Source organism: Hylobates moloch, unplaced genomic scaffold (assembly GCF_009828535.3).
Source record: "Hylobates moloch isolate HMO894 unplaced genomic scaffold, HMol_V3 SCAFFOLD_12, whole genome shotgun sequence".
In the NCBI taxonomy this organism is placed as follows: domain Eukaryota; kingdom Metazoa; phylum Chordata; class Mammalia; order Primates; family Hylobatidae; genus Hylobates; species Hylobates moloch.
In genome coordinates, this window is record NW_026652287.1 from 26,624,344 (window position 1) to 26,638,391 (window position 14,048).

At 41.3% G+C, this 14,048-nt stretch overlaps 1 protein-coding gene across 7 annotated transcripts in view; it reads right to left on the reverse strand.

Moving 5' to 3' along the window:
- The window catches only part of TCP11L2 (t-complex 11 like 2), a 46,377-nt gene that overhangs the window by 12,151 nt on the left and 20,178 nt on the right, over positions 1-14,048 (reverse strand). For 6 of the 7 annotated variants that reach the window (XM_058425467.1, XM_032168814.2, XM_032168815.2 and 3 more), the window contains 3 exons: positions 13,743-13,879; positions 1,652-1,839; positions 1,265-1,446 (listed from right to left, as the gene is read on the reverse strand). In XM_058425467.1, coding sequence (XP_058281450.1) covers positions 1,265-1,446; positions 1,652-1,839; positions 13,743-13,879 — 507 coding nt within the window. Of the gene's footprint in view, positions 1-1,264; positions 1,447-1,651; positions 1,840-7,305; positions 8,159-13,742; positions 13,880-14,048 lie in introns of those variants that run through there. The other variant, XM_032168819.2, reaches the window with a different exon arrangement.

Consider the following 14,048-nt stretch of genomic DNA (forward strand, 5'->3'; position numbering starts at 1 on the left):
AGACCAACTGCAAAATCAGAGGTTTCATTATAGGTCTTGGTCCTGGAATATTAATGAGCATCAGAATCAGCAGAAAGGTCAGATCAGGGCTCAGTCCTTGGTCTGCCCTTTTCTATTTGCAGCCCAAGGCAAATTCTATTGTATCTCTAAGCTTCAGTTCAAAATGAGAAGTTGGATTCTATAACTACGTGGGCTCCTTTTGGCTCTTAATAGTCTAGGATTTCATCAAGTAATTTATATGCTCTCAGAATAATAGGTGGGAGGATGAGAAGACAGGTGCATCTCCCTTCAATTACAGGAATAAGGAGGACATGCCTCTGAAGACACCTGAAAGGGGAACCAGCAGGAGAAGCTGACCCATAAGAGACCCACAGAACCATCTTGCCATTCACCAAGACTAAGAATTTTCTGACTTGGATAGGAATTCCTATTGGATGATGTAAATGCAAAATCTAAATGGGATTCCAGCATTCATGAAGGTGTAATACTGGAGATAAATTTAGCAAAAACCAAAATCTTCACTGGACTGTGTCACATCTCTGAAGGGCAGAATTGTCAGCACTTCTGAAGACTTCGTAGCAAGGTGGATTTGCAAAGTCAGTAAACATTTCATTGCAGAAAAATGATGAAGTCAGAACAACTGGAGGAAAGCCCTCTTCAATAGCACAATTCTAGGGAGGCCGAGACAGGTGAATCATGAGGTCAAGAGATCGAGACCATCCTGGCCAACATGGTGAAACCTGGTCTCTACTAAAAATACAAAAATTAGCTGGGCGTGGTGGCGCATGCCTGTAGTCCCAGCTACTTGGGAGGCTGAGGCAGGAGAATCGCTTGAACCTGGGAGGCGGAGGTTGCAGTGAGCTGAGATTGCGCCACTGCACTCCAGCCTGGTGACAGAGCGAGACTCTGTCTCAAAAAAAAAAAAAAAATTGTGCAATTCTAAACATCAAGCTTGGCAGATTTCTGTTTTTCATTTGTTTTTTTTCCAAAGCACTGTCAAAGAAAAGCTGTTGTACACATTCATTGTAAGTGGAAATACTACACTCACCCTGGCACTTGTCATGGAAAACACCTCTCCCTTTCTATGAGAGGACATCTAAGCCTTCAGAGATATTAAAGGAAATTCTAGAAAAAGGTGTAAGATAAGCTTCTCTAAAGCACAGTCCTGAATCTCACATCCAGATGTCCAAGGTCATTCTTCTTCTCTGAGACACATGCAAAGCCTTAATACAAGACGGAGCAGATGCAAAAATTTGGAACTTACTCTTTGTTCATGCCTTCAAGTAGAACAGCTGAAATCCTTTTTAACCTGCTTGCAAGCTCAGGCAGGCCTTCTGTAATAGCACCCACCATGTTGTTGGTAATTAGGGACAGGCAGGCAATCATTTTCAATTGATTCAGCTTTTCTGTCAGTTCCTGAAGACGTGCTCCATCTGTCATGAGTGTCTAACATATTTATTTAAAATATAAAAATAGAAAGGGTAACTCAATAGCATGAAAATACAAAACAGGCAATGTCATTTCCAAATTCCCATTTTTATCTGATTTTTGTAAAGTCATTAAACCACATGAAACACAGACCAGATGATTCAAAGTTAGAACTTAAGAATAAAAAGACTGGGAAATTTGGGTGAAGAACAAAATCACTCACCTCTGGTAATTCTTTTTTCTGATAATCCCACTGTAACAGTTTCAAGTAACTATTATTTAGCACCAAAGTAGGGCTCAGGCTTGGCTTGGAGGTATTTTCAGCCCCAGGAGTTAAAGCACTCTCAGAAAGAGAAAATAATTCTTCATTTACAGATTCTTTTATCCATTCTGTAGTCTGATCAAGAGCACCTAAGAGTGAAAAGGCCACACATTTGTTCTACAGCTGATTGATCCCTTCACTGGTGTATTCCACTTGACAGATGCTGTGTTGGGTGCTGGGCATGAATGAAAAGACACAGCCATGCCCTGCAAGGAGTTTACAGTCCAGATGGAAAGGCAGACCTGTAAACTAACAATTATAACAGAGTACAATGAATGCTAGTAATTGTGGGAGAAGAGGCTGTCCAGGAAAGAATCTAAGAGGAAGAGCTCTGTAAGTGCTCTGGAAAAGAGAGCATATGGCACATTCTAGATGCCACATTCCGGATGCCACAAACAAATCTGTATTGCTGGTCCATAAAGAACTAGGGGTAAGAGGGTTGTAGCAAATGGCATTGGATGGGTGGTTAGAAGCCAGCCTTGAGTTTGTGCAGAGAAGGTATTTACAGTAAAGGCATTAATTTTCACACATTTTTGGTAAAAGGTGAAAGATTTATACAATCTGAAGAGAAAACAGAGTATAATTATTACACATATTTGGGTCTTGGACCGCTTTTAATATCTAATTAGAGATACGCCTTTCCCAAGGTGAATGTGCACACTCACGTGCACATGTCCACAAACAATTTTCATTCTCTCTTACCAGATTCATAGTCCCCAGGTTACAAACACCAGCGATGGGAATGGGCAGTTTTGAGAATAATATTTTCTTTCTTTTCTTTTTTTTAAGACTGGGTCTCGCTCTGTCACCCAGGCTGGAGTGCAGTGGGGCAATCTCAGCTCACTGCAACCTCTGCCTCCCAGGTTCAAGCGATTCTCCTGCCTCAGCCTCCTGAGTAGCTGGGACTACAGGCGTGCATCACCACACCCAGATAATTTTTGTATTTTTAGTAGAGATGGGGTTTCACCATGTTGGCCAGGATGGTCTCGATCTCCTGACCTCATGATCCACCCACCTCGGCCCCCCAAAGTGTTGGGATTACAGGTGTGAGCCACTGTGCCCCGCTGAATAATACTATTTTCAACATGGAACCTGTATGATCAGATATGTATGTCAGAAAAATTGCTTGGAAAGAAAGACTGAATTCGTGGAGGAGAGTAAATTGTTGCAGTGGTTCAAACAAGAGAGTGAACGGATAAGGGCAGTGGAAGTGAGGGGTAAAGAGGGAAAAAGTGAGAAATATTTAGGAGGAACACCCACAGGTCTTGGTGACCACTTACATGTAGAGAGTAGGAAAGGAGTATTCTAGGATGACTCCCAGATTTGTACCTTGGACATCTGAATGAATGCCTGTGCCATCTACCAAGATACAGAATATAGACTAGACAGGTTCTGAAATAAATCCTTCCCATAACCTTTCTAAGGCCACCACCTGGTTGTCAAATCTAGCAAATATGTCCTTCCTACCTTTTTTAAACATCTCTGTAATACAGACATCTCTTAGTACAGCCCTCCAGAAACTCTTTTCCTGGCTTTTCTGACACCACCCTTTCCTGGTTTCCCCTAGGTGTGCTTCTGTATCTCATACTTGGGTTGAGAAGACAGGATGAGAAGACAGGTGCATCTCCCTTCAATTACAGGAAGATGTTCCTCTGCCTGTTCCTTACATGTTGATACTTCCAAGCACTCTACCCAATCTCCACTGATTTGGTACTCTTCAATCTCACTAGACCATCTTACTCATTTCTGTGGTTTCTATTTCCGCCCATACCCCATAAGGCTCCTAAATCTGTATCTCTAGCCCTCACTTCTCTCCTGAGCTTTTGATTTCCTCATTTGTAGAACGAGCAAGTAGGAGGAGAGTCACTAAATATGAAGTTGAGCAGAGATGCACAGTATAGAACACTGCTACATATTGTTTCCATCATCCAGATATAACAGGTACTTTATACCTATTATATGTACAGTCTTGAGATTCTTTAATGTCAAGACTATAGACAATAGTAAGATAATTTGGAAGTGAAGAGTTTTTAGTATTTGTTTACCTTTACTTTTTAATTATTTTGTTTTTTTCACATATATAAATGTTTATATTTACAGACATAATAAATTCATACAATAAAATGTTCAGCTCTTAAGTGTTCAGTTTGGTGAGTTTTGACTATTCTATATACCTGTGCAACTACCACCTAAAACAAGATATAGACCATATCCATTACCCTAGAAAGTTCTCTCATCTCCCTTTCCTGTCAATGTGCACCTCACTCAACTACTTTTAACTCCTAACTGCATGAATCAGTTTGCCTTCTAAAAATTCATATAAATGGAATCATAAAGTACCTAGCATAGTGTTTCTGACATTTATCCACACTGACTTATGTATCACAGTTCATTCTTTTTTAGGGCTTTAAAAATAACTTTTAAATTTTGAAATAGCTTAAACTATTTCAAAATAAAAGACTTAAGAAGTTGTGAAAATAGTACAGATAGTTCCTGTATACCCTTCACCCAGCTGCCCCCAAGGACAGCATCTTAAATAACTACAGTATATTGTCAAAATCAGGAAACTGACATGGGTACAATACCATTAACTTATACTGATTTTACCAGTTTTTGCATGCATCCTTTGTGTGTGTATAGTTCTAAGAAATTTTATTACATACGTGGATCCCTGTAACCATCAGGATACTCAACTATTCCATCACCATAAAATATCTCCTCATGTTACCTCCCAGGAGTCACACTATTACCTCAACCCTAACTTCTGGTAACCACTGATCACCATAACTATGTCACTTCAAGAATGTTATGTAAATAGAATCATACAATATGTAGCCATTATAGACTGTTTGTGTCCACCTGCCACCCAAATTTCTATCATGAAGCCCTAACTTCCACTGTGATGACACTTGGAGATGGAGACTTTGGGAGGTAATTAGGGTTAGATGAGGTCATGAGGGTTGATACCCTTAAAAGAGGAGACAAGAAAGAGCTTCCTCTCTCTCTTTCCATCTGCACACACTGAGAAATAGGCATGTCTGCAGTGCCAGGAAGAAAGCCCTCATCAGGAACCAAATCAGCTGGCACCTTCATTTTGGACTTTCAGCCTTGAGAACTGAGAAACATAAACTAATATTGTTTAAGCTACCCAGTCTGTGGTACTTTGTTTTGGTAGCCTGAGCAGACCAGCAAAATAACCCTTTGAGATTGGCTTTGTTTTCTAAGCATCCATCCAAGTTGTATGTATCAATAGTTCATTCCTTTTTATTACTGAGTGGTATTATATTGTATGGATATACCACAGTCTGTTTATTTACTTACCTGTTGAAAGCCATTTTGGTTGTTTCAGTTTGGGGTTATACAAATAAGGCTGCTATGAATATTTATGTACAGGTTTCTGTGTGAATGTAAGTTTACAATTCTTGGGGATAAAGACTCAGTATTGCGATTGCTAGGTTGTAAGTGCGTTTAGTAAGAAACTGCCTAATGATTTCCCAGAGTTTTACCTTTGTTTTTAATATAATGTATTTAATTGTAAATTTATATAATTTAATTTTTAGTAATGGCTGTGTTTACTAGCTCACAAAATTCCTTAAAGTATAGCAAATAGCTCCCAAGTCTGTACCCACCACATCCAGCTTACCACTGACAGTGTCCATTTCTAAAACTGATTATCTGTCAAACACAGCCCAGTATAATTAGGCAGGCAAGTCTTTTACATTTATTCCTTGAAACAGATTTGACAAGAACATAAACATAAGTTGCAGTGCAAAGAGACTGATCAGCAACAGACTGCCGCAACAGTTTAGAAAGCAAGACAGAGAATGAAGCAGCAGCTTGACTGGGGAATCAAATTTGCATTGCAGATGAATGAATCGCAACTTAGTGCAACCTAATATCAAAGCAATCAACATGTGACTAAGAACTTGTGCTAGGCTCCCCCATGCAGATTAAGTGGCTGGTGCAGTAGTTGGGAGCCGTGGCCTCTGAGCCAGGCAGTCTCAACTCGGTCTGGCTTTTACCACTCATTAGCTGTATGCCTTGGGCAGGTTACCTAATGTCTCCTCAGTTTCCTCTGTCTGTGAATTGGGGATAATATTCTTCCTGAAGCTGTGGTAAATATTCAACAAACTAGTACATGCAAAACACTTAGAACCGTTTCTGGCACAAAGGAAATGTCCCCTAAGTGTTAGCAACTGTAAACTCTAAACGACCTTTAAAGAGGGGGATTATTGTCTCTAGAGGGCCCAGTCAGGTTCTCTGCCTGATACACAACAGCTGCCCTATTAATGAAGTTGCCTCAGACGAAGTGATCACCCGTGGAATAAAATGAGTGAGTAGGCTAAGCAGTGGGGTGGTTAAAATGAGCTTTTTTGGGAACTTGGCTTCTTTTTTTTTTTTTTTTTTTTGTAGATACCAGTTAGTGTGCTAGCTTGAGGAAGCAGAATCTCAGCAGATTTCCTTAAAGAAAAGCCAATGCTTTAAAGGAGATGTTATCTAGAAAACATGCAGACACTGAAAATCTAGTTCACGCAGTATGATCCCTGGTATTTGGCAAGGGCTATTCCAGGAGTCAAGATGGGAGAGGGAGAAGGAAGCAGTGAGGAAGGAAGAAATCACTGAACTTGAGTCTCATACTTAATTTGACCTTAAAGACTATGACCTTAAAGACAATGTCCAGTTAGACTGTCCTTCCACTTCAGACAAGTTTATCAAGTTCAATTCTTCTGGATAAAAAATATGTATCACTGGAAATGAGGTTTTATACTTGAATTCATTTCATTTTTAAGCATATGGCACTTAAATATTACTATAATATAGGTTACTAGGTGCCTAATAGTTATTATTAGCAGAGTTCCCTTGCTAGCAGTTTCTGTGACAACTCACAGAGTTGCTTCAAAAGGTGCCTCTGCAAGCGCTTGCTTCTGCAAGCGGAAACAGCTCCCTCTAGACAATGGAAAGAAGGCAAGAAGAAGGCGGCACCCACCAGCAGCCATGACTAGCTGAAATCAGACTGATTCCAAACACAAAACAACTCCCAAGTGCTCAACGGCCACCAGACTTCCTTGCTTATTGAAGCCCAAATTTTCCTGGAGCATAAGATGGTTCCTTGGGTCATCACGAAATGGGTTCATTCCAATTCTTTATTTAGGGTGTCTCAACCTCGGCACTATTGACATTTTGGACTGGATAATTCTTCGTTGTTGGGTGCTGCCCTGTTCACTATAAAATGTTTAGCAGCATCCCTAACCTCTACCTACTAGATGCCCTTCCTCAGCCTCCCGCCCTGCCCTGCCAGGATGGGACAGCCAAGTGTCTCCAGACATGGCTAAATGTTGTGGGGCGAGGGCAGTGGCAAAAATCACCCCTAAGAGAACCACATTGAGAACCACGGACTTAGATGACAAATAGTATTTATTTACTTTTGCTCATAAGTAGTTCTTCTAACTTTGAATAAAATGTCTCTTACATCATGAACTAAATGAAATTTGACATGCCAAGGCTATTCCAGGAGGCTGAAAGTTTGGAAGCAGTAATTCTCTACTGGGGCTGTCTGCCTTAGGGCAAAATTCACTTTATTTTGCTTTAGACCCAGTTCTAAGGTTTCCCACTAGAAACAAATTGCTTTTTATACCACAGTTCTTATAAAATTATACATTTGGTAGAATTTATAAGGTGACAATTGCCAAGAAATACAGCCTGAACACAGGTGCAGATTAGAGAGAGAGAGAGAGAGACTGAAATTCTTCCTTGGACCCAGCACTTGAGCAGGGATAATTTATGAGTAGTTCTGTTTGCCACACTAAAGCAACACCACCCCCAGAATTTCACAACTCTTGTTTCTCCTCAGTTGGCAAATGTTGTTTTTGGTTTGCTAGTTCTGTTTTATAAAGATGTAAAAGACTTGCGGTCTTTCATTTAAAAGACATCCAACTGAGAGAGTGCGAGTGGAAATCATCGTGAGTATAATTACAATGTGGCAGTAATAAGCGTTTATACTGCAAGTTTAATCATTTACAGCTGACATATTTAAGAGCCCATTTACTTATCTTGAACAAAAGCAACAGTGTGGCATAGTGGTTCTCAGTCCTGGCTGACTTTAGAATCACCTGGGGAGCTTTAAAAAGAAAAAAACATGTTAACGGGCACAGCTCCTGGAGACTTTGATTTATTCTGTCTGAGGCAGGGCTCAGGCCTCTCTGTGTTTAAACGCCCCAGATGATTCTAATTTGTAGTCAGACTTGAGAATGACTGGTAAAGCAGAAAGAGCATGTGTTTAGAGTGAAACATTGGCTCTTCTCTTAGGGATCAGCAGGGACTTCACTCTCACAGGCTGGCACGGTGACTGCTCTCTGTGGTTCCAAAAGCAAGGTCAGCCTCATGAGGCACCTGCAACCTCGGCTTTTCCTGGGGACAGGATTAAGAATTTTTCCATTCATTCGTTTATTCGACGAAAACTACTGGGCACCTACTCAGTCCCAGGTATTGTACCAAGTACTGGGGATTTAAAGGTAAATAAGCACAGTCCCTGCACTCGAGAAGTTCCTAGTCTAGCAAGGGAGAGACAGACACCAGAACAAGCAATGGCATTACACGTGCTTCTACCCCAATTTTCAGTTGGAAAAACGTAGTTTCCTTATCCATGACATCTTTTTTTTTGCCTGGCAACATCTCACTTTCCCTTCTTTTAGTGCTGGCTTTCTCTGAGAAACCATTTCCCCTGGTTCCTCCATGTTTTCTTTTGTGAGTCTCAATTCAGAGGCCCCATCTTCCTGACCAGGGGCTGGCCGAGCAGAGTCATGTGCCCAGCAGAGCTGACTCCTTCCCAGGATCTGAGTGGTGACAGTGTTCAGGGATGGCCCATGTTTACAGCCCACATCAACCATCGTGACAATGGAGCCTTGCTATCCCTTAGTTTTTCCTATCCAGATTTGTGACATTCTTCTGATTTCTGACATTTTGGCTTTTCCTTTGATTCTGTGAACTTCCTCCATCCTTCCATTCACCTCCCTTTGGCTAAGTCAGCTAGAGTTGGTTTCTGTTGCTTGCAATACAACTCACGTAATATAACACAAAACTGAAAAATTCAAAGAAGGCTGAAAAAGTAGCAGCTTGGTTTAATCTGGACTTGGATTTGGGAGACCTGGTTTCCAGTCCTAGCTCCACTGTTTTTTGTTTTGTTTTGTTTTGTTTGAGACAGAGACTCGCTCTGTTGCCCAGGCTGGAGTGCAGAGGTGCAATCTCGGCTCACTGCAGCCTCCGCCTCCCAGGTTCAAGCCATTCTCCTGCCTCAGTCTCCTAAGTAGCTGGAACCACAGGCATGCACCACCACACCCGGCTAATTTTTGTATTTTTAGTAGACACAGGGTTTCACCATGTTGGCCAGGATGGTCTCGATCTCCTGAACTCATGATCTGCCCGCCTTGGCCTCCCAAAGTGCTGGGATTACAGGCGTAAGCCACTGTGCCCACTGTTTACTTAGCTGAATGACTCTGAGTCTAAGGAGGTCATCACTGAGCATCAGTTTGCTCCTCTTTAAAATATTCCATAAATATTTCTTGAATGCCTCATGTGCCAGGTGAAGGCAATCACAATAGAGTTTCATATATTCTGAAGGAGATACTTATGTCCCGCAGAATTTTCTTAAAGAATAACATGAAATAAAGTTCATGAAAACATTTGATCAGATATGACGTATTGTCTAAATAAAGCCTTTCTTTCTGGGTATCTTAAAAATTACTTATGGCCCCCACCCAGGGATAATCTCTTGCTCTTTCCACAGATAATTTACATGTTGGATCTAATGTGGTTATCTTGTTGCTACTTACTTGGTACAAATAATCATTCCTAAGGTTTTCCTGGCTATATTTAAAATAGGCAATTATATAAAATCTCCTCTTAGGCAAAATAAAATATTTTCCTGGAGCCAATTCAGAAATCTAGAGTACTTCTCTGTATTAATTTTCTAATAATTCTTATATAATCATGTGTACACAGAAATCCAACACTTTTGTCCTTCTGTATGATACTATGAGGCTCTTATTTTGATATCAGGGCACAGGGGCTGACTTTTGGCAGAGTGACTTGGGGACATAATTAACAGCTGACATACACTCTGCTTCTGGGACTCTTGATTTCTCTTGCTAAGCAATAATGACCTATATGCAAAGCTGGGTTTGCTCTATTCTTAAATCTCTGAAAATATCCAAGTCAATAGAAAAGTTGCAAATGGATTACAGGTCACTAAGCCTGGGTTTTAAAAAGAGAAGCAAGCCAGGTGCAGTGGCTCATGCCTGTAATCCCAGCAACTTGAGAGGCAGGAAGAAGCCAGTAGTCAGAGACCAGCCTGAGCAACACAGTGAGACCCCTGTCTCTACAAAAAATGTTTTAAAAATTAGCCAGGTGTGGTGGCACATGCCTATAGTCCTAGGTACTCGGGAAGCTGAGACAGGAGAATCCCTTGAGTCCAAGAATTAGAGGCTAGAGTAAGTTATGACCATGCCACTGCACCCCAGCCTGGGCAATAGAGTGCGACTCTGTCTCTTAAAGACAAACAGAAAAAAAAAAAAAAAAAAGGAAAAAAAAACAGAAAAAAATAGGCAAATAATTTGAGTGGAACAAAATCATAATTCACCCTATTAGGGAATTTGCTCAAGATTCCAAGCTGTCTTGATTAAAAATACGGGTGCATTTGCACATGTGCTTACATACACAGGTACACAAATGAAACCAACCACTAAGTCTCAAGAGAAATGCTGCTGTGGACAGTTGCCACAGTTGAGGTTTCGGATCCAGGTTCGATGTAGGGTTCTACTTCACTTTACTCCCTTCCCTCCCCTTTGAAGCTAAAACAACATAGCCCTTGGAGTCATAGAGCTTTTGTTGTAGAACAAAACTTAAAAGTTATCTGACTAGATAACTGGCTATCCAGATGACTAAATAATCTGCCAGATGATGTGAGAGATCCCTCTGCAATATCCCCCACAGTTCATATCTTGTTTGAAGAGAGGCAGGGTTGCACAGTATCTAAATGCACACGCTTTCAGTCAGAGACACATTTGGGTTACCCAGGCTCTACCCCTTACTAGTAGTCATCTAGACTAAGTAGCTTAACCTCACTTTCCTCAGTTGTAATTAGGGGGTGATAACAGTACCAACCTCATAGGGCTAGTGTGATGCTTGAATAGACTACTAAAGTGGTACAGTAAGGACTTAGCATGTAGTAAGTGCTCATACAAAATGTTAGCTAGCACTGACTACTGCTATAATAGGCCCATTCCAAAGTTAAAACAGCTCCAACTATCAGGAAGGTCAAAACCAGCTGTCTGCTTCCTCCCTCTCATGAATCCTAGTCTGCCCTACAGAATTTCACCAGTCTCTGAGTTGCTGTCAACAGGGAGGGTGGATGGGGCCATGGCCCACCTGAGTCTCCTTGTTACCAAGCAGAACATGCCCAGCTTCCTCGAAGGTTCCTCAGGTGGCCTCCATGATCAATGTGCTCTCCCCTGGATGTGCTCCTGCCTGCCAGGTCCCCTTTAAATGTGGCGCCTGTTTTGTCTTTTTTATATAAGGCCATTGTGTTGACTATTTGGGCAGAAACCACCTAACTCAGCCTTAAATAGTGGTTAATTAAACCCCACAGGCTGGTGTCAAGAGTTTGTCAATGAGCAGTTAGCCAGCCTCTTGCAGCTGTGCAACCTCTGGCATCTCAGTTTCCTTGCCTGTAAGATACAGGGAATAATAGTACCTACTTCACTGGGTAACTGGTAATTGTGAAGATTTGATGAGCTAAGATTTCTTCTAATCCCATTCTACCTTGATCCCCCTCCAGTCTGGTTTGTGTGGTGTTTTTTGTTTTTTTTTTTGAGACAGAGTCTTGTTCAGCCACCCAGGCTGGAGTGCAGTGATGCAATCTTGGCTCACTGCAACCACCATCTCCCAGGTTCAAGCGATTCTCCCGTCTCAACCTCCTGAGTAGCTGGGATTACAGGCACCCGCCATCATCCTGGCTAATTTTTATATTTTAGTAGAGAAGGGGTTTCAGCATGTTGGCCAGGCTGGTCTTGAACTCATGACCTCAGGTGATCTGCCTGCCTCGGCCTCCCAAAGTGCTAGGATTACAGGTGTGAGGCACCGTGCCCTGCCCAGTCTGGTTTTAATGCACACAAATCCGCTGAAACCACTCTCATCAAGGTTACTGACCATCATCAAACAGTCAAATCCAATGGTCAAGTTGGCCTGCGTCTTTCTTGACCACTTAGCAACGCTTGCCAAAACCAGGCACGCTTTCCTTCTCCAAATACCTTCTTCACATATCTTACAGGACACCTGCCTCTCCTGACTGTCACACTACCTCTCTGGCTACTCCCTCATAGTCTCCATTCTTAGATCATCCTCCTCATCTCAACTTCAGCTTCCAGCTGCTAGAATGCCCCACGTCAGTTTCTTTCAGAGTCCACAGTCACTCCCCCTAGGTAGTCTCACCCAGTGTAATATAATGGATAGGAACATGGACTGCAGAGCCAAGCTGCCTTCCTAGGTGAGCTCCTATACTTTTAAGTTGTGTTATATAGGCCAGTGACTTAACCCCACGGTGCCTCAGTTTCCGCACCCATAAAATGGGGGGTAACTTCACATAGTTGTTGCAAGGATTAAATTAGTTTGTACAGGTAAAGTACTTAGAATGTGATAAGGATTTTCTAAGTGTTAACTAGTACCCAGTTCCATGGCTTTATATGTCACACATATACTGATGATTCCCAAATGCATATACACAATTTCCATTATTCCTCTAAACTCGTCATTCATATCTAAATGCCTGCCTGACATCTCCACATTGATGTCAAATGAAATCTCAAAAGTTCACATCACCAAACTGAACTCGATTCCATGTCATCTCCCAACCTTCTTTCCCCTGGTCTCCCCAGTTTCACTCAAACTGTATCACCATTCACCCAGTTGTATGGGGCCAAAAACCTTAGAGTCACCCTCAACTCTCCTCTCCCTTATCCAATCTTCAGCAAATCTGATTACTCCACTTTCAAAATGTATCCAGAATCTGGTCTCTTCTTACTCCTTCCACCATTACCATCTGGAACAAGCCACTATCATTTCTTGCCTGAGCAACTGCAATGCCACCTAATTGGCACCTCTGTTTCCCTCTTTGTTCCCACATGACCTATTCTGTAGCCAGGAACAAGAATATTCTTCAAAAATGAAAATCAGATGTTGCTCCCCTGATTAAAACTCTCTGATGAGTTTCCAACGCACGTGGAATGAAATCCAAACTCTTCTCATTTACTAACAATGCTCTATGTGACCTGCCTTTATCTCCTTTTCATCCTCATCTCTTACCACTCTCCCCTTACCAACTCTACTCCCGTCACAATGTCTGCCCTGTGCTTGTCAAACTCATAAGCAAGTTTCTGCTTTAGTGCCTTTGTACTTGCAGTCCCTCAGGCTAGAACGTTCTTTTCCCCATCTTTACATGCCCCTTCCTCTTTTCTTTGCAAACTTTACTCAAATATTACTTATAGAGACCTTCCCAGTCCATCACATCTAAAAAACAACCCTGTCCTCACTTCTGACCCATTACTGTCCCTTTATCCTATTTTTCTTCATAGCACTTAATAATAATACACCTGACAATATATGTTTATTTATTTGTCATGCCTACTAGAATGTCAGCACCTTGGGGACGGCAACCGTATTCCATTCTGTTCACTGCAGTATCCACTGCACCTAAGCAGTGTCTGAAACACAGGAGGCACTCAATAAATATATCTTGAATGAATGAAGAAATGAATAGTGCTTAGCATGGTTCCTGGACAGAATAAACAACTGTAAGTTTGTGATGTCAATTTTGGAAGGTAAAAAAATGTTTAATAGAAAGGCCAAAATTCTTTAGTGATACTACTATATATGATGTCAAAAATGAAAACATCACATTTTAACCTAATTTCAATATAAATACACATTATATTATACTCACTTGGAGTTTCTTCCAAAATTTCCTGGAACTTGGTTCTCTCATATTCCACCAACTGGCGTTGAAGGTGTGGTCTGAGACTCATAATTGTAAAATTGGCCATGTCCATTTCCATGAGGTCCAGGACATGGAATATTTGTCTAAAAATTTCAGAATTAAAATAGAGAGATGATTAAGAAGTGAAGCTGAAATTCACTAACAATGATCTATGTTCCAGGCTGCAAACAATAAACATCCCTAAAATGGTTTTAAAGTTCCAATTGCCATTTGGTAGGGTCATGTTTCATAGAAGGTCATACACGTGTACTG